At 54.7% G+C, this 19,029-nt stretch overlaps 1 protein-coding gene across 5 annotated transcripts in view; it reads right to left on the bottom strand.

Moving 5' to 3' along the window:
* Positions 1-4,315: 4,315 nt before the first annotated feature.
* UVSSA (UV stimulated scaffold protein A) overlaps positions 4,316-19,029 on the bottom strand; it is a 47,827-nt gene continuing 33,113 nt past the window's right edge. For 2 of the 5 annotated variants that reach the window (XM_039468595.2, XM_074395770.1), the window contains exons 11-14: positions 18,806-18,989; positions 18,107-18,215; positions 15,129-15,303; positions 4,316-12,919 (exon numbers count right to left, since the gene is read on the bottom strand). In XM_039468595.2, coding sequence (XP_039324529.2) covers positions 12,826-12,919; positions 15,129-15,303; positions 18,107-18,215; positions 18,806-18,989 — 562 coding nt within the window. In that variant the 3' untranslated portion in view covers positions 4,316-12,825. Of the gene's footprint in view, positions 12,920-15,128; positions 15,304-18,106; positions 18,216-18,805; positions 18,990-19,029 lie in introns of those variants that run through there. The other 3 variants (XR_012516790.1, XR_012516791.1, XR_012516789.1) reach the window with 2 other exon arrangements.

Genomic DNA, 19,029 nt, shown 5'->3' with positions numbered 1-19,029 from the left:
CCTCACGGCACAGATGTGGGGGACGTTTCCCTGGGTCCCTCCAGTCTGGTTCACAGCTGTTGCGGGCCGGCCCTCGTGTCTGAAGCCACCTGAGCTGCCCACTGCACTTTGCTGTGTATGTCACGTGTAGGAAACTGAGGCCCTTGCTGGGGCAGTGCCAGCTCTGGTGCCAGCAGGAGCCCTGCTCCCTCCTGGAGGAGTCCCCACTTTTTAGCCCACACTCCTGCTGGATCCCCAGGCCCCCAGTCTCCCTGGGGAGATTAGGGTGCTGTTCCCCTGGCTGCCTCCCAGGGAGCCCTGAGGCTGTCCCACCAACCTCATGCCCACCAGGTTCGGGGCTCCCCTGACCACCGTTTCCAGTCTAGGCGCCTGTGCCTGACAGCCTCAGCTCCCTGGGCTTGTGCCGCAGGCGGAGGTGAGGAGGCTCGTCAGAGGTCCCAGCACGTCTCCCACTTTGGTGTCAGGGCTGTGAGGGAAGGTCTGGACCCCAGGATCTGAGGCCACTTTTCCACAGCGCCTCCTCCTAGGGCTTGGAACCCGTCCTGCCCTGGACCTCACCTGCTGCGAGTTCCCAGAACCACATGCATGTCACTGCTGCAAAGCCAGGCACAGAAGGGGCCTCTGGCCAAGCGAGGCATGACCCCAGACAAGGGCGGTGTCTGCTCTCACGCCCCGGGATCCCCTCTCCTGCCCAGGGACCACTGAACCCAGATGGTGAGGAGCCTCCCAATGAGGCCAGCTCCCCACCCCCGCCAGCCCGTGGTGCTGTGGTCCGTGGTTGTGTGGTAACGACTGGGTTTGGCTGAATGTAAGAGAAAACCTGAATGAATGGAAGTTGGAAGGAGACTGTTGATTTTCTCTTTGTGAGGGAATTCTGGCTGGTGGCAGCCCTGGGCAGTTTTGAGACCTTCACTGGGCCTGGAGGCCCAGCTCCCGGCTCTGTGCTGCACCAGGGATGGGTAGGCCTCAGCCTCACAGACCCCAGTGGACGCTGAGGCTCCGACCACATCCTCACCCCGGCTGCAAACAGGAAGAAAGGGAGCAGCCAGCAACACCCCTCTCTTTCAAGGAGCTTTCCAGGAAACCCAGGCAACACAGCTGTTCATGGCCCATTGGCCAGAGCTGGGTCCCACACCCTCTCCTAGCTAAGAGAGGCTGGGAGGTGCATCTGACCTGAGCATCTCACTCCTAGTGAAAGGGGAGGGTGGGTTGGGGCCACAACCGCCCCTGCCAAGCTCCCTCATGCTTCCTGCCCCCATCCCACCTGCCCACTCCCCCAGCCCCAGGCAGCTGGGCTCAATGAAGAAAATTGGCCTCAGCCCACCTGGTCTTTTCTGAAGTCCAGGGTCTTGATCTTGGTGGGCACCTAGCTCCTACCCCAAGTGTCCACTGTGCCCTCTCCACAACCCCGCCCTGGGCTGGCCACATGTCCATGCCCAGCTCCCAGTCACAGGATCCTGCTGCCTGACTGCGTCCTGCTGGGGAGACGGCCCCTGCTGGGCTTTAGATGTGGTCCTGTGCCTCCCAGCTCAGGCACGACCCTCCCTGGACCCTGTGACGCCCTCAGCTGTCCCCCTTTCCTCCCAGCCTCGAGCCAAAGTTATCAAAAGAGCTGTCTACACCTGTCTACACTTCCTTCTCACTCCTCCACCCCCGAGCAGGCTCTCACCGCCACCCAGGCCCCTGGCTGCCCCATCCTGGCATGGCCTCCCCAGCGCCCTGCTCACTCGGTGGCTGGTGTCCTGGGCTTGGGGAACCCTCAACCCCCACTTGCCTTCTCACCATGGCAATGGTGTGCCTCACCTTGTCCTTGCTTGCGATGTCCCCCCAAGAGCCAGGGGCTTTCCAGGCACCATGAAGCCAGACTAGGCTCCTCCCAGACCAAGCCAGCCCCACAGGCTCAGAGCAAACCCCAGGCACCAAGGACCCTCCCTACATCCAATCTGATCTACCCATATCCAGGTATCCAGAAACACCCTGCATCCAGTGTGCCCCTGCCACCCCATGCTGCACCCCCCCATCCCTAGGGGACTCCCTTTGGTGCTCAGGCCTCCCCACACACGGCATCTTGCCTGTGATGGCTGCCACCTGGGCCCCCCGCTTCTTCCCTGGTGACTGAGTGTCCCCTCACTGGCTGCTGGCATGGACTCCCTGAGGCCCCCTCAGCATCAGCTGGGAGGGGAGTCTTCTGACCATGGTGGAGGTGAGGCTGGACAAATAGCCCGGCAGCAGAGAGAGGTGACCGAAGGGAGGGAGGGGCAGGGGTGGGTAGGCAGGGAGGTCTGCAGGGCCACACCTTAGGGAGGCCACAGGGCTGAGCCCTGTCCTTGCCTCCATGACCACTGCTGCCCCAAGATCGCCTTCTCGTCCACAGAGGCCCATGGGATGGGGGGCATCTCATCCACTGTTGGGGGGCCTTGCTCATGGGTGACAAGGGGGGATGTGCACGTCCCACCTCCTCCCGGCTGCCCTGCCAGGTGATCCTGTTTGGAAACAGTTCTGGTGGGGCGGACGCCTTCTCTTTTCTCCTGGGAAAGTGGCTGAGCACTCAGCTCCCAGGTTGAATGCCACATGTCCCTGCCTCGGGGAAGCAGGGAGCTGGATGCTGCCTGTGACTCGGTTCTGGCCAAGTCCGCATGAGCAGTGTGTGTGTGTGTCGGGGGGTGGGTGGAGGGTGAATCCGGGAAGGCTCCTTGTGGGAATCAGCTCAGAGGAGGCAAAGTCCTCTTCCTCCCTTCTGCAGACCTGACGATGGCTGGAGCCCCGGTAGCCACCTTGGGCCAGGAGGTAGCCGTGTGGCTGGAGACCATGTGACCTGGTACTAAACCAGGAAGTGGGAAAAAAAGGAGGTCCTGGTGGCACTGGGCCCCCTCATACGTGCTTGGGAGCACCTACCTTCCACTCTGGATTAATGGAACACAAACCCTTATGTCTCTGAGCCACTCTTACCTGGAGTTTCCAATTCTGTGTAGCTGACACCACTTTTCATGGTGGCCTGTCCACCCCTGCGCTGTCCACCCACTCTCCACGGTGGCCTGTCCAGCCCTGCGCTGGGCTGTGACCCAGGCCTGCCCATCCTCCCTCCGTCACTCCTTGCACTCACTCTGCTGCTCTCCGGGCTGAACTCAACCAGCCTGCCCTGGATGAGGGCAGCAGCACCTTGGACCAGCCAGGATGGGCTCCCTCCACTGTGAGCCCCACCAGTAACCCCCACAGTCCTGGGAGGGAGCCCTGGCCTGGCACTGAGGGCCTGCTCCTGCCAGCCCTGCCCACCAGACCCAGGCCACCTGCCCTGATGGGCACCCCACTTCTGGAACCTCTCTGCTCGATGCCTCTGCCCTTCTCAAGAGCCATGCCCAACAGATCCAATTGCTGATGTGGCTGTGCCTGGCAGCCATGCTCTGTCTGCAGCGCCATTTTCAGACCCTAGCTCCTCTGTTCCCACGACCCAGGGTCCCCCTCTGTTTAGCTGCGCACCCTGGGGCCTCTCCACAGCCTCCACCCTTCCTGGTGGATGCTGCATGAATGGAGCTCCCTTCCCATCCTCAGCGGGACTCAGTGTGCACCTGTCAAGGCCCCCACAGCTGCACTGACCTCGCCTGCAGTATGAGGCTGCCAGTGCCCACCCTGTGCCCTCTGGGCCTGAAGCCTCTCGGGATGGTCCTGTGTTTAAAGTCCGGCTACCTGGGCTGCTGGCCCATGTCAGCACAGAGACGCAGGGAAGGGACGGTGAGCTGCTGCCCCCTGGCATGTGTGCTGCTCCTCAGCCGCCCAGGCCCAGTCCTAGCACAGGCTCAACCCCAGGTGTGCAGGGCTAGGGGTGGGGGTGTTGCAGGAAGCTCCCGGGGGCTGCTGGGGCTCCCTCCAGAAGCAGGGTAGGCAAAGGGAGTCTGCAGGTTCTTCCTGAACCATGGGACCCTCTCACGGTCCTCAGGACCCCCCGGCCTAGTCTTCCCAGCCTTAATCTTTGCTGCTGCCTTCCCTCCCTGAGGTGGGGGGTACCCACTCTCATGCTGATTCCTGCAGGAACTGGGCACAGCCCTGCCCTCTGGCTCTAAATGCCTCTGCAGGCCAGGCTGCCCCGGGCTCCCCCGCCTGGACAGACGGAGGGTCTGTTTGGCTCATGGGGACCCAACCGCTTTGGAAAGGGGTCTGCTGAGGGGATCTGAGGAAAGGAGGGCCTACCCCGGCATCCCCTTAGCGCCAAGTCACTGACAGTGCCCTGGGTCCCCACCCTCACCCTACCCGCCAGAAGGGCCAGCCCAGCGCCCTCACCCCACAGGGCCCCTCACTTCTACAGGTCACAAGCACAGAGTCACAGCCTTTTCTTTTAATAAGCATTCATGAAAATTCATTAGAAGGTCTGATATGAAAAGCACCAGGCTAACAAGTCAGACCTGAATTCAATTTTACAAAAACATCTCTCCTCTTCCAACTTACCCCAACAGTCCCAGTTTATCTCAAGGTGGACTGAAATAGCAAAGGGGTCTCTGACATAAAAACATATTTAAAAGCCGCCATGAGTGGAACCTACGGTAACAGCGTCTGATGTGGCCGGCAGGACAGGAAACCCACAGGGCCACAGGAAACCCATGCCAGGCCTTGGTGAGCGGGCGGGCACTCCCGATCAGCACAAGGCATGGCCTTCTTCATCAGTGATGCAGGGACACCTGGGCAGCTAGCTACTTGAAATTTAAAAACTAGGTTTCCTGGATCACATTTTATATCAAAAAAATTAGAAATAGATCAAAGATTTCAATGTGAAAATGAAACCCATAAAAGTACTAGAAGAAAACATGGAAAAATTTTCAAATATAATCTCTGAGTGGGGAAGAGCACTCTAACTAGGACACAAAACGTAGAAGCCAAGAATGACTGACACTTCAACTACATAAAAATCTACATGGCAAAACAAAAGCAAAATCAGAAGACAAACTGAGGAAATGCTTTGCAACACATCACACGGCCCCAAAGTTCTTAATGAGCAGAGCTCCCGCAATTGAATGGGAAACACACCAGTAAGACGAGAAGTGAGCACACAATATGGATACAGAATTCACAGAAAAGGAAAAGCAATGTATTCTCAAACACACAAAAAATACTCGATATGGCACTCCGAAGAGAAATGTCTACTTTCATGTAGCTTGGCAAAGTTCAGAACGTTTGCTTACACAGTGGGTGCGCAAGGGTCTGGGAAAACGCATTCCCATGCGCTGTGCGGGAAAGCAAAGGGACGCCAGGCCCAACAGCAACTCTGCAACATCCGCCCCAACAGTAACTGCACAAACACCCACGCTCAGCAGCTCCTCTTCGAGGAGTGTAGGTACGTACAAAAACATGTGTAGGAAAAGCTGTACGTACATGGCTGGCTGCTGCGGGACTGCTGGACGTGGGAAAAGACCGGAGGCAGCCTGAGAGCCCAACAGTCAGAGCCGAATGCAGGAACAGGCACCACCCACACGAGACACTCCCATGCAGCCACGGGGGGCGCGAGGGGAGGCCCTTTCTGGAGTGTGAGACACGGGCCTGGAGCTCCACGCCTGTGACGCCACCGCCCTGGCAAAACTGACAAAACTGCTTTTTCAAAGTTCTGAAGATGAAGAGAAGGCCTCTAACAATCCAAGAGTGTTTTCAGAAAAATGGCTGGATTTTGCTAAGAAGAGGGAGCTCTGTGGTGTTTAACTTGCGCTGTTCCCGTGTCCTTTGCCCCAGCTCCGCGGCAGCCTCTGCAACCAGCAGCCTCACGTGCACCGTGCATGGAGACAGGGAGGACCCAGTTTGCAGCCACCCAAAGCCCCCCCACTGCAGAACCGTCACCATCTGACTTGTCTGGCTGCTTCCTGGAAAAATCCCACTCGGAGGCCCGGTTGTTGTCTGGCCTGGCTCCGCTGGCTCTGCAGGCGTCTGTGAACAAGCAGCTGTGTAACCCTGCACGATGCTGACGCCAGACGGGGCAGACAGGACGTTGGCCAAAACTCGTGAAAGGAAGATCTGAAGAATGAGCTGCCCAGGGTGGTTGCTGAGAAGCTCCACTCCTGGAGGCATGGAAAGCCGTGCGTAAGCACAGTGCTGTGTGCGTGCCGAGAGAAGCCCGAGCAGCACCCCTCAGCTCTCGCTGGTCTTGTGGCTGTGTGCAAGTGAGAAGTGAAGGCAAAGGCACAGTGGGCAGCTGCCTGTGTGAACGCTGAAGGCACGCTCAGCACGCACGCACATCTGGCAGAACCAGGAGTTACTGGTGCAAAGCACTGAAGAGGACCTCTGTCCAGTCACCGGCTGAACATGAAGCTCACCAGGTGGATGCTTCAAATCAGTCCGTACACTAAACAAATGGTAACAGCAACAGAAAACAACATGCTCGTGGAGAGGGCATCTGACTTCCAGAGTTGCACAGCACACTACTAAAGTGTCCAGTCTTAAAAAATATGTATGAGACCACAAAGACAGACGATGTTACTTCCTTGGCTAATACATGAGAAAAAAGGCCATCAACAGGAACTGCCCTGAATAAGCCGTGATGTTAAACTTACTAGACTGGTCCTCTGTCTGTCCGTCTGTCCGCACATCTTTGTCTATCTAGTCTCTCTACATCTATCTATCTATCTATCTATCTATCTATCTATCTATCTATTTTTGATACAGAGTCTTGCTCTGTGGCCCAGGCTGGAGTGCACTGGCTCAATCTCAGCTCACTGCAACCTCTGCCTCCCAGGTTCAAGAGATTCTCCTGCCTCAGCCTCCCGAGTAGCTGGGATTACAGGTGTGCATCACCACACCCAGCCTAGACAAGTACTTTAAATCAGCTTCTATAAATATGTTCAAATAACTATGGAAAGCTGTTCCTCAGAATTAGAGTATGAGAATGATGTTTCACTAATAAAGAATATGAGTAAAGATACAGAAATTACAGAAGAGAAGCAAATGGAAGTTTGGAGTAGAAAAGTACAATAAGTGAAACAAAAAATTCATAGAGCAGCCTTACATCAGGTTTTGTTTGGCAAAAGCACCCATGACCTTGAAGACAGGTGAGCTGAGATGCTCCGTTCCGAGAAGAGAAAGGAGTAAGGGTACATCAGGGAAGCCCCCGAAGCTTTGCCTGGCTCCACACCAACACACACAATTGGAGTCTGAGGAGAGGAGGGAGAGGAGGGACACAATATTTCGAGGAACAATAACCCAAAATTTGCTGAAAAATATTAACTTTTATATCCACGAAACTCAAAGAACTGCAAGTAGGACACACTCAAAGACCCATAATTAGACACTCACAGTAAAACAGTCAGAAGCAGAGACCGAGACACAGGGCAGTGCCACCTGCCAGGTCAGTGGCTGGCTTCTACCACGGAAACCACGGAGGCCGGAGACCCCGAGACACAGGGCAGTGCCACCCGCCAGGTCAGTGGCTGGCTTCTACCACGGAAACCACGGAGGCCGGAGAGACCCAGACACAGGGCTGTGCCACCCGCCAGGTCAGTGGCTGGCTTCTACCGGAAAACCACAGAGGCCAGAGGGCAGTGGGACGACATCTTTAGAGGACTGAAAGAAAAAGAGAGCTATATCCAGCATAATTAGTCTTCAAAGATGAAGGAGAAATGACAACACTCCCAGATAAACAAAAATCAAGAGAATTCATTGCCAGAAGATCTGTCCTACGAGAAACACTTAGGCTGAAGTCCAAGACACTCCACGCAAATCCATACAAACAGCACCCGCGAGACAACTGCAAAGCTGGCGACAGAGACGGCAGCAACTCACTTCCTCTTCCATGTGACTTGCGGGACAGCGGCAGGAGACTGCTGACGGGCGTACGATCTAAGAGGTGGGTCTGCATGACACAAACAGCACAGGGAAGCCGACAGGAACAAAGTAGGGTTTCTGCACATGACTAAGTCCATCTGAACACCTGATTAAGTTGCTACAGTAATACTCAGAGCAGCCCTAAGAAAATTACTTTTTAAAAACCCAGTAGAACAGACAAAGAAATTACAATGTTACAATAGAATTAAATGTCCACTTAACACACACACAAACGAATACAGGAAGAAAGACAAAGACAATATAGAAAACAAATTTAGAAATGGTAGCTATAAATCCAGCCTTCTCTGTAATCACACTGAATGTAAATGGATTAGATATCCCTCTCAAACAGCAGAGACCAGCAGAATCGATTACAAACATAACCCCACTATATGCTGTCTACAAGAAACACACTTTAGATTCAGAGATACAATGAAAATAAAAGGATGAAAGAAGGTACGATGCAAACAATAATCAAAAGAGTGGCTCTACTAATTATCAGACGAAAGGGACTTTACAACCACCTTCTTTACTAGAGTCAGAGAAGGACGTGTCGAGATGATGAAGGGCCTGTTCATCAGATGGAAACACGGATGCACTTGACAGAGCTTCGAAATGTGTCAAACAAAAGCTGACACAATTGAAGGGCTCAATACGCCACATTCAACAGCAGCATAACTAGAAGATCAGGAAGGAGAGACACAAACGCCACCATCAACCAAGGAGACCTGACAGGCATCTACAGAACACGCCACCCCACAGGAGCAGGAGAGAGACTCTTCAGTACTCCGAGACAGAAAATATGGCACGCCAATAAAGTAACTCTCAGTACATATAAAAGACGGGAGATCATACAGTATCTGTCCTTTAGCCACAATGGGGTGAAATAAGAAATCAGTTAACAGGCCAGGTACAGTGGCTCATGCTTTGGGAGGCCAAAGCAGGAGGATTGCTTGAGCCCAGGATTTCCAACACAGCCTAGGCAACATAGTCAGACCCTGTCTCTAGAACAAAAATTTAAAAAAATGTAGCCAGGCATGGTGGTGCATGCCTGTAATCTCAGCTACTCGGGAGGCTGAGGTGGGAGGTCAAGGCTGCAGTGAGCGGTGATCACGGCACTGCACTCCGGCCTGAGAGACAAAGTGAGATCCTGCCTCTCAAAACAAAAAAAGACAAGAAATAATAACAGAAGGGAATTTCGGAAATTCACAAATATGTGGAAATTAAACAAACTCTTAAATAACCAAGAGGTAAAAGACATCACCAGAAAAATCAGAAAATACTTTGAGATTTAAAAAAGGCGAAATGCAACATACAAAAACTTAAGGGATGAAATAAATCAGCACTCAGATAGAAATAGATAGTTATATACATGGAAAGGTTTCTATACTGAAATGTTTCTATATTCTATCTATATTGAAAGATTTCAAATCAATAAGCCAATTTTCCATCTTAAGAAACAAGAAGAGAAAACGAAACTCAAAGCAATCCAAAGGAAATAATGAAGATCACAGTGGAAATTAACAAAATAAAGAATGGAGAAATCACAGGGAATAATAAAACCAACTGTTTCTTCAAATAGATCAACAAAATTGATAAATCTTTAGCTGGACTGACTAGGGGGAATGAAAGAGAGAATGACTAAAACCAGAAGACACTATGAATCGGCTGGGCTCGCATCACAATCCCAGCACTCTGAGAGGTCAGAGTGGGAGGATTACTTCAGGCCAGGAGTTTGAGATCAACCCAGGCAACACAGCAAGATCCCATCTCTACAAAAAAAAATGTAAAGAAAATTAAGGGTGAGTGTGGTAGCTCATGTCTGTAATCCCAGCACTTTGTGAGGCTAAGACGGGAAAATTTCTTGAGGCCAGGAGTTCGAGACCAGCCTAGGCAACATGGTGAGACCCCATCTCTACCAAAACTAAGATTTAAAAGAATTGGCCAGTCATAGTGACATGCCCCTGTAGTCCTAGCTACTCAGGAAGCTGTGATGGGAAGGTCACTTGAGTCTGGGATGTTAAGGCTACAGTGAGCCATGGTCGCACCAGTGCACTCCAGCCTGGGTGACAGCGTGAGACTCTGTCTCAAACAAAACCAAACCAAACAAAGACAAAGAAAATTAGCTGGATGTGGTGGTGCATGCCTGTGGTCCTACATACTAGGGAGGCTGAGGTGGGAGGATCACTTGGGCCCATGAGTCTGAGGTTGGAGTGAGCTATGATTACACCACTGCACTCCAGCCTGGGCAACACAGTGAGACCTTGGCAGTTAAAAAAATGTTTTTAAATGCTATGAACAATTATATGTAAACAGATTACAACAAATAATCTAGAAAGGGAGGAACTCCTAGAAAGATATAAACTACTGAAACTGACTCCAGAAGAAACAAAAAATCTAAACAGATCTCTAAGTGAAGATACTGAATTAGGAAAAAAAAAATCCTACAAAGAAATTCCACCACATGTTTAAATAATTAACAACAATCTTTCATATCTCTTCCAAAAAATAAGAGGGGAGGGAACACTTCCCACCTCAGTCTCCGAGGTCGGTATTGACGTGGCTAAAGCCAGACAAAGACATCACAAGAGGACTAAAGACCTACATCCCTCGTCAACCCAGACGCAAAATCCTGGCAAAGCAATCCAGCAGCAGAGAAAGGGCATACACCATGAACAAGCAGAATTTATCCCATTAACACAAGGTCGGTTCAACATGAGAAGCAATGTAACATACCACCTCACCAGAATAAAGGACAAGAATCATATTATCATCTCAACAGATGGAGAAAAAGTGTCTGACAAAATTCAACCCTTTATGACAAAAACACTCAACAAGCTAGGAGGAGAATGTAACTTCTCCAACCTGACAGAGAGCGTCACACTCAAGGGTGAACGACTGAGAGCTTCCCACTAAGATCAGGAGTAAGAAAAGGATGCCTGCCCTCACCACATCTATTCAACACTGTCCTTTAGATACTAACCAGAGCAATTAGGTCAGAGAAACAAAAGAAATCCAGACCAGAAAGAAAGCTGTTTGCAGATGACATGATTCTGTGTATGGGAAATCTGAGGGAACACAAAACTGATTATAATAAACAAGTTCAGCAAGGAATGCAGGATACAAGATCAATATACAAAGTCAGTTGTACTTCCACACATTAGCAATGACCAGTCCCAAGATGAAATTCAGAGAATAAACTTATAGTTGCTTTTATAAATGCAATTTATAATCCTTTAATACTTTATCATTGCATTTATAATCCTTTTGGTTATAAACCAAGAAGAATAAAACACTTATGAGTAAATTTAACAAAATAAGTGTAAGACTTATATACTGAAAACAACAAAATACTGTTGAAATCAATTTTAAAAGACCCAAGTAAATGGAAAGATAGTCAGAAGCTCATGACTTAAGATTTAACATTAAGATGTAATACATCCCAAAGCAATCTCCAGATTTAATGCAGTTCCTATCAAAATCTCAGCTTTTTTTTTTTTTTTTTTAAGAAACTGATGAGCGGACCCTAAAATTCATTTGGAAATGCAAGGGATAAAGAGTAGTCAAGAAAACCTTGAAACCGAACAAAGTAAAACTGACCCCAACAAAGCAAGCCATGCTGACCGACGCACTGTGGTGCTGGCGTAAGGCTAAACAGGTCAATGGGATAGAGTGCCCAGAAATAAACCTATACCTTTTTGGTCACGTGATTATCAATAAGGGTGCCAAGATAATTCAACAGAGAAAAATAATGTTTTCAACAAATGGTGCTGGGCTAACCATGCAAATGGTGCATGTGGGATATCCACACGCAGAAGAATATGGGCGCTTACACCACACACAAAGCCTAATTCACAGAGGGCCAAGACCGACACCGAAGAGCTGAAATTATACATGCTTCTTAGAAACCAGGTGCAAATCTCTTGATTCCGGATTGGGCAATGGCTGCTGAGATGTAACAGTAAAAACATAAGTAACAAAAGAAAAAAACAGATTAAACTGCTGGACTTCATCAAAATTAACTTTTGTGCTTCAGAGGACACATCTGGAAAGCGACGCAACAGCATGGAAGAAAGTTTGTGCAAATCACACGAGGATCTAGTATTCACAACATACAGAACTCGTGGCCAGGAGCGGTGGTCACGCCTGCAATCCCAACCATTTGGGAGACTGAAGCAGGAGGATCGCTTGAGGCTAGGCGTTTGAGACCACCCTGGGCAACACAGTGAGACCTCGTCTCTACAAAAAATTTAAAAAATTAGCCAAGTGTTGTGGCATGCGCCTGTGGTCCCAGCTACTTGGGAGGCTGATAAGGGAGGATGGCCTGAGCCCAGGAGTCTGAGGTTGCAGTGGGCTATGATTGTACCACTGCACTCAGCCTGGGTAAGGGTGAAAGCCCATCTCTAAGAGAGAAAAAAAAAAAAAAAAAAAAAAAAAGCTGTTACAACTCAAGAGTGACAATTCAATTAAAAATGGGAAAAAGATCTGAATAGACTCCTCTCCAAAGAAGACACACAAGTGGCCAGCAGGCACGTGAGAAGATGCTCGGTATGTCTTCAACACACAAAAGACTGCAGGTTGTATGAAAAGGCACATCCGGAAGCAGAAGCAGGTGAGTGAACGGTTCCCTAGCCTTGGTGTTTGTGTTAAAAACAGCATTTGCACAAAAGTGGGCTTCCCCAGAGCTCCTCTGAGCGGTCACCTCCTGGCTCTTTCTCTCCACGCACTTTCTGCCCCACCACAGGCACTGGCCCCGCCAGAACTCTTGGGTGCCCTCTGGGAACAGGCTCACTGCCCGGGTTCACTTCTCCAGGCTCAAGGGCCTCTTTTGTGAGGCCAGACCTGTCAGCAGATGGTGCTGGACCCGGCAGCAGCAGAGAGCCCCACCTTCAAGCCATTTTAATACCATTTCTTTACATCAAACACAGTAATAGACAAAGCACAGTCATTGCCCAGACCCGCACCCACTCTGGTGTCCTAAGGCACTGGCAGAGGCAGAAGAGGTGCTGAGGGTGCCCTGGGCCCAGCTCTCTAATTCAGCGCATAGTTAAACTGGTTTGAAAACTTCTCGTGCTTCTTCTGGTCCATCCGGTTCATGGCTGCAACTACCCTCCGGACAGCCGCCCTGTGGGAAAACGAGGCAACACGTGAGCTGGGAGGTTCCCCCAGGGGTCTGGGCTCCCAGCAGGGGCGTCACCAGGGTTAGACACTGGTCCTGGAGCGGCGGCTGCCCTCAGACACTGACAGACTTCCTGCAGCTGCCACCTTCAGAGACAGATGGCCACCAGCCCCTTGGCCTGTCCCGAGACAGAGACAGGCTTGGAAAGGGCCGCCCCAGGTCCCAGAGCCGGGGTCTGAGGTGGGTGGTTCTGCATGGTGAAGGTGGCCCCACCCCACCTTGGCACTTCTCCCGTGGCCTGCTGTACTCCAGGATGAGGGCCCCCGTGGCCTCCCGGGGAGTGGCACTGCAGGAGATGCAGCCAAGAGGTGTCAGGACAACCCTGCCCACTGCTGCATACGTGGGCTGGAAACTCGGGTTGAGGCTGCAGTAGGGAGGGCGCGGGACGAGGTGTGTTGTGCAGCCCGGCTTAGGAGCTGCGGCGCACGAGGGTCTGGAGCCAGCAGGGCCTGAGGCCACAATGTGGTGATGCTGCCACTCAGCTGCAGTCCCTGTGGGACTGCCAGGCACTGCTACGGGGTCCTTCAAGGTAGGATTTAGCCTGCCGTCACCTGACGTCCTTTCTGCAGGGAGGGCTTTGGGCTACACAGCTACTGTGAAGAGCCAGCTCCTGCCATGGGCTTCGCTGTCCCCATGAGACACGAAGAGCCCAGCACAGGACCCTCGGCTGCTCCTCCTCCTGGGTGTCAGCACACAGGCTGGCCTCTGCCCCCGGCTGAGCCACAGGAAAACACCCTCACCCTGAGCTACCAAGGGCCGAGCACCCTGGATGGCCGTCAGACAAGATGGGTCCAGCCCTGTGCCAGGGGCCCCAGCCAGCCTCTCTGCAGCTCACACGAGCACCGCTGCCCAGCAAGGCCGTGGACATGCCACCCACCAGCCCAGGGGAAGCTGTCAGGGTGCGGTGAAGGCGCCTCCCCACCCTCCCGGGCCCACTCAGGAGGGTGCACGGTCATACTGGCCAGGAGGCACCTCCTCTGCCCCGTGCACTTAGCAGCTTCCAGGTGTGTCTAAGAGGGTCTCTGGTTCGGCGACGGGTGGGGGCCACCATACTAGCGCTTTCAGACAAACCTGTACCAGCAAGGACTTGGCATAGCTTCAGGAGGGACTAATCAGTCTCAGGTGCTTCTAAACAAGCACTCTCCATTTTCTTGGGGAGAGCCAGGCAACAAGGAGAGAGAAACACAGTGCCCTGCAAGTGGCTGTGCCAGGGAGACAGGCCACAGGCGGGGGCGCCAGGCTGGTGCCCCAGGAGACAGGCCGCACGCAGGGGAGCCGGGCTGGTGCCCCGGGAGACAGGCCGCACGCGGGGGCGCCGGGCTGGTGCCCCGGGAGACAGGCCGCACGCGGGGGCGCCGGGCTGGTGCCCCCGGAGACAGGCTGCACGCGGGGGAGCCGGGCTGGTGCCCCGGGAGACAGGCCGCACGCGGGGGAGCCGGGCTGGTGCCCCGGGAGACAGGCCGCATGCGGGGGAGCCGGGCTGGTGCCCCGGGAGACAGGCCGCATGTGGGGGCGCCGCGCTGTGCCCCAGGAGACAGGTCGCACTCGGGGGTGCTGCGGTGGTGCCCCGGGAGACAGGTCACACGTGGGGATGCCGGGCTGGTAGGCTTCGCGCTCTGGCCCTGCCGAGGCCTCACCAGTCACACAGGCCCACACCGGGCTGCAGAGACACCAGGCCAGCCTCCGAGAGTCAGTGCTCAGAGCCGCCACACCGGGGTGGGCTCTGCTGGGGCTGATGCATGGACCCCCATTCTGCTAGCTTTTGCAGTCACCGCCCTACTTGAAGTCACCGCTGCAGAAATATGCAGGCACTGACCTGGGGCACAGCCAGGCAAGGGAGAGACCAGGGGCTCACTCTGCACCAGCAGAAGCCTGTCCTGGCACGGCTTCCCCAGGAATCGAGGATGGTGGTGCCTGGTGGTCAAGCCCCTCTTAACCTGGGGAGTACTCAGGGGCATTCCTGACCAGACCCGGCCTGCTGCTCCTGCTGGCTGGCACTGCCCCTCCCTGGAGAAAGGCAGGTGGTCACCCAGGGGAACTCACAGCAGGAAAGCTCCTGGAGGCCCCGGGTCCCTGGAATATATTGGAACTCAGATGGTCCCCCTCAAATACCCTCACTCTGGGGACCACGTGGTGGGAGGTGACCCACTCTTACTTGGCGAAGACTTTTCTTCCGATGCGAGCACGGGCAGTGTCAGCCTGGGCCTTCAGGTTGGTGAGGTGGGGGTGCCTCCTCTTCTTCCCCCGGCCTTGCCCACTGTACCTGGACGAGCCGAGATCCTGCCCCGTGGCTGCCTCCACGTCTCTCATCAGCTCAGGGTCCTGCCATTCTGCAAACAAAGCTCAAAAACTTCAGGAAACGCCAGAGTCCTTCACCAGCCAGAGTCTTGAGGCACCCAGGAGGGGCTCTTGGTCTCGTACTGATGGAGGGCCAGGTCAGCTTGCCCACGCCCATACCCTGGCACCAGTGGGCCCGAGAGGATACTCTGCTGGCGACTCGCATTCCCTAAACAGCAGGCTGAGGAGGGTGGGCACGCTGGCCACTGTGTGGTGAAGGTGACACAGAGCTAGTTCCCACCGCCCTGCACCCCCAGAGGCCCCTGCAGCCCACAGAGGTGGAAGCTGGGCCTGGGCCCAGAGGCTACTCCTGGGGCCATGGACCCATGGACCTCTAAGGCTGAAGGCACCCAAGGCCAGCAGTCGGGGGGTGGGCGCCATCTGCAAGCCTCCCCTGCCTGCGGGCTGGACTGCGCCCTGCTGGGCCAACTGTAGCCCTGCTGGACATGCCTGCTTCTGGGGAGGTACGTGCGGCAGAGCTGGGCCGAGCATGGCGGTCGGTAAAGGGCTTTTCTTTCTAGCTGGTCTGAAGATGACTGGGCCGCGGGCCTCAAAATGCACAGTGGGCTCTCCTAGACGGAACTGCCCTTCCCAAGCAAGCCGGGCACTTCTAGGCCTCCTTCTAGGGTACACAGCCACGCGTAGGGCCAGCAGGAACTGGGGAGGACAGATGGGCAGTGCCAAGGCCTCTGCTTAAGGCCCTGTGGCAGTGAGGGGACACAAATGTCCCCAGCCTACTGAGCAGCCTTGCAGGCTGAGAGCACCCACCGCGTAGTGGCACCGAGGCCCTTGAGGTTCAGAGGCCCAGGCTTCCTGTGGGGTTCCTCGTACAAGGTGGTGGTGGGCATCCACCAGGCCTGGTGCTGGTCGGGCTCAGGAAGGCCACCCCTGACGGGACCATGATGGTCGACGGGCTTACAGACAACCCTGGCTCACAGAAGGTGGCTAAGCGCCGATGGTCCGAGGCACCCGCTCCTGCAGACAGGACCCCACGAGCCGGGCCAGCGGGGCCAGGCCACAGGGGCACATCCCCGGAGGGATGCCTGCGCCTCAGATGGATGGCCTGGCCTCCCCAAGCGGATTCTTTGAAGTGAAGGAATACGGGGCCCACAATTCAGATACAGGAACGATTAATCCAAGATTAAGGAAAACTGTCCAAACAGTTTATCTCCCAGTAATAAGAAGGCGTCACAGTTTAGGAACCCAGTGAATGGAGCAATTGTTTAAACACAAGGAAAAAGCGCCGGCACCCAGTGGAGATGGAGCGGGCGTCTCAGTGAAATGAAGGAGCAATTTAAAAGCCTTTGAGGAAAATCAATAGATGCTGGGCCACGGCCTTCCTGGGCGCCGATGGGCCTGCAGCACCACGCACATTGTCACTGAGGTTAGCGCCAGGGAGAGGAAAATTGCCCCGTGCGCAAGGGAGGCGGGGATCAATACTGTAGTTAGTAAAGAGATGCTATTTCACATCTGACTGGCCAGTGCCGGCCGCAGCCCGCGGCCTGATACCTGTTTGTTAACAAGTCACCAAGGGCTGGAAAACCAGATACTCTTCAGGGCTGACACAAAAAATAGGCACTTAATTTGCTCCTGAGTGTGGGCCACCAGGGAAGGCCTGGCTCAGAGATTAGCAGGTCAGGGCACTCCCCACCGCCCGAGCTAAGCCGCTGCCTCTCGGCATCAGGCTGCATTCAACACCTGCCTCTCATGACCGGAGAGCAAGATGCCAGGAGCCATGGCAGAGACAGCTTGGAAGGGACGCTGGGCCCCAGTGCTGCTCTTCAAGACAAGGTGTGAACCCCGCTTTGGGCCGGGTCCAGGCCTGCAGGCGCAGTCACTCTCCAAAAAGGAGCGAGGCTGTGTTGCAGGGGGGCTCACACCTGTAATCCTGGCACTGTGGGAGGCTGAGGCAACAGAATCGCTCGAGACCAAGAGTTCAAGACCAGCCTGGGCAATACGGTGCCACACCACCTCTAAAATACAAATAAAAAAATTAGGCATGGTGGTATGTAATTCCAGCTACTCAGGAAGCTGAGGCAGGAGGATTGCTCAAACCTGGGAGGCCATAATTGCGCCACTGCACTCCAGCCTGGGTGAATAGAGAGACCCTGCCTCCAAAAAAATAAGAAATACAAAGCAAGATTTAAAAACGAGAGAGGGAGCCCGAGGCTGGCCAGGACTTCCAAAAACACATCTTCCCTGGAAAGCAGATACACACCTCTGCCAGGGTGAGGGAAGGCGGGCACACGGGCCCCGCTGTTGAGGCAGTGCTGCGTCACAGTGGCCTTGCTGTCCAGGGCCTCTGGCACCTGCAATCCTGCCACCACAGCAGGTGCCTGGACAGTGGCCACATGCCTTCTGGACAGAGCCGTGGCAACCTGCACACCAAGGCAGGTGCAGGGCACTGAGGAGGGCAGAGAGCTTCCTGGAAGGCACTCCGGGCTCAGTGTGATCGCTTCTCTCGCCTTGAGGCCTTCACCTGCCTGAAAACACGACGAGGAAGCAGCACCCAGCCACACAGAGGGCACCTGTGGCTTCGGGGCCCTGGGTGCCCACCTCCTGGTTGGGGTCTCATGAACACGTGACTCCCCCTTAAGCTGGAGCATCCCCTGGATGCCCCAAACCCAGGATGCTTGGGCAGCACCCCTCCGGATTCTACCAATTAGGACCGAGGATTGTGTAAGCACCGTGGACCATGCTGGCAGAGGAAGTGCTCCGTGACTCCGCAGACATGACCCGGGCAGCCAGAGGCAGTGCCTCCCGTGGCGCCCGCCCCGCCCACCTGCCCAGACCTACCTGGGCGCTCCTGCTTTTGCCGCTGCTGCCGCTGCTCCCGGGCCCTCTCCTCCGGGTCGAGCGGCCGTCCCTCATCATCCCTTGGAACGATCTTCCCGTGGAAAGGGCACTGCAGAGCAAGGACACAGCGGCTCTAAGTGGGAAGGGAGGAAGGGGCTCTGCTCGCCTTGACCACTGCCCCCTTCAAGCACAAACAGCTACCAGGGAGGGCGGCCTCTCAGGGCCAAAGCGTGCGTAACACTGGAATCACACACCCCTCAAGGGAGGGCGTCCTGAACCCCGCAGGGACACAGAGGTGGCTCTGCCCTCCCTCATACCAGCCTGGTCATAGTGACTACCTCCCTGCACCATGCCCAGTTGCCAGGCTGGAAACTGCTCCAGGCCCCCGGCCTCTCCTCGCTTCTGAGCCCAGCCCAGCACAGACCCGGGCTGCAACCATGGAGGACACTACGTCTCGGCCCCTGCAGAGCTCGCCAAGCCACAGGCCCAGCTGCTGCGCTACAGGGCCCTGGGCAGGAGCCGCTGGACACCGTCTTCTGACAGCCACGACAAAGCAGTTTCTGCCCACCACAGACAAGCCCCTCCCATGGGCTTCCCAGCACTCACAAGCATCCCGACCCAGGGCCGGGGCAGGTGGGGCTCGGCACCCCTCCGGCTGCCCACCCTGGTTCCCCCAGCTCCCCCACCCTCAGGTCTCACCTTCAGCCGGTCTTGGCGCTCACAGAGCCGGCCGTCTGGCCTCGGGGCGCGGCACCGGTGCTGCACCGGCTTGAACGTCCCCGCAAAAGTGATGTGGCGGCTGTGGAGCATCTCAGAGACATCGGCGTTGACCACTTCCTCCTCCACCTCGCTGGGTTTCCAGAAGCGGTGCTGGGAGTCAGACCTGCGGAGAGAGCCAGAGATCCTCACCACGTCTGCAGGGA

The sequence above is a fragment of the Saimiri boliviensis genome, chromosome 3 (genome assembly GCF_048565385.1).
Source record: "Saimiri boliviensis isolate mSaiBol1 chromosome 3, mSaiBol1.pri, whole genome shotgun sequence".
In the NCBI taxonomy this organism is placed as follows: Eukaryota; Metazoa; Chordata; class Mammalia; order Primates; family Cebidae; genus Saimiri; species Saimiri boliviensis.
The sequence above is the reverse complement of the archived record's forward strand: the minus strand, read 5'-3'. Positions and strand labels throughout refer to the sequence as shown.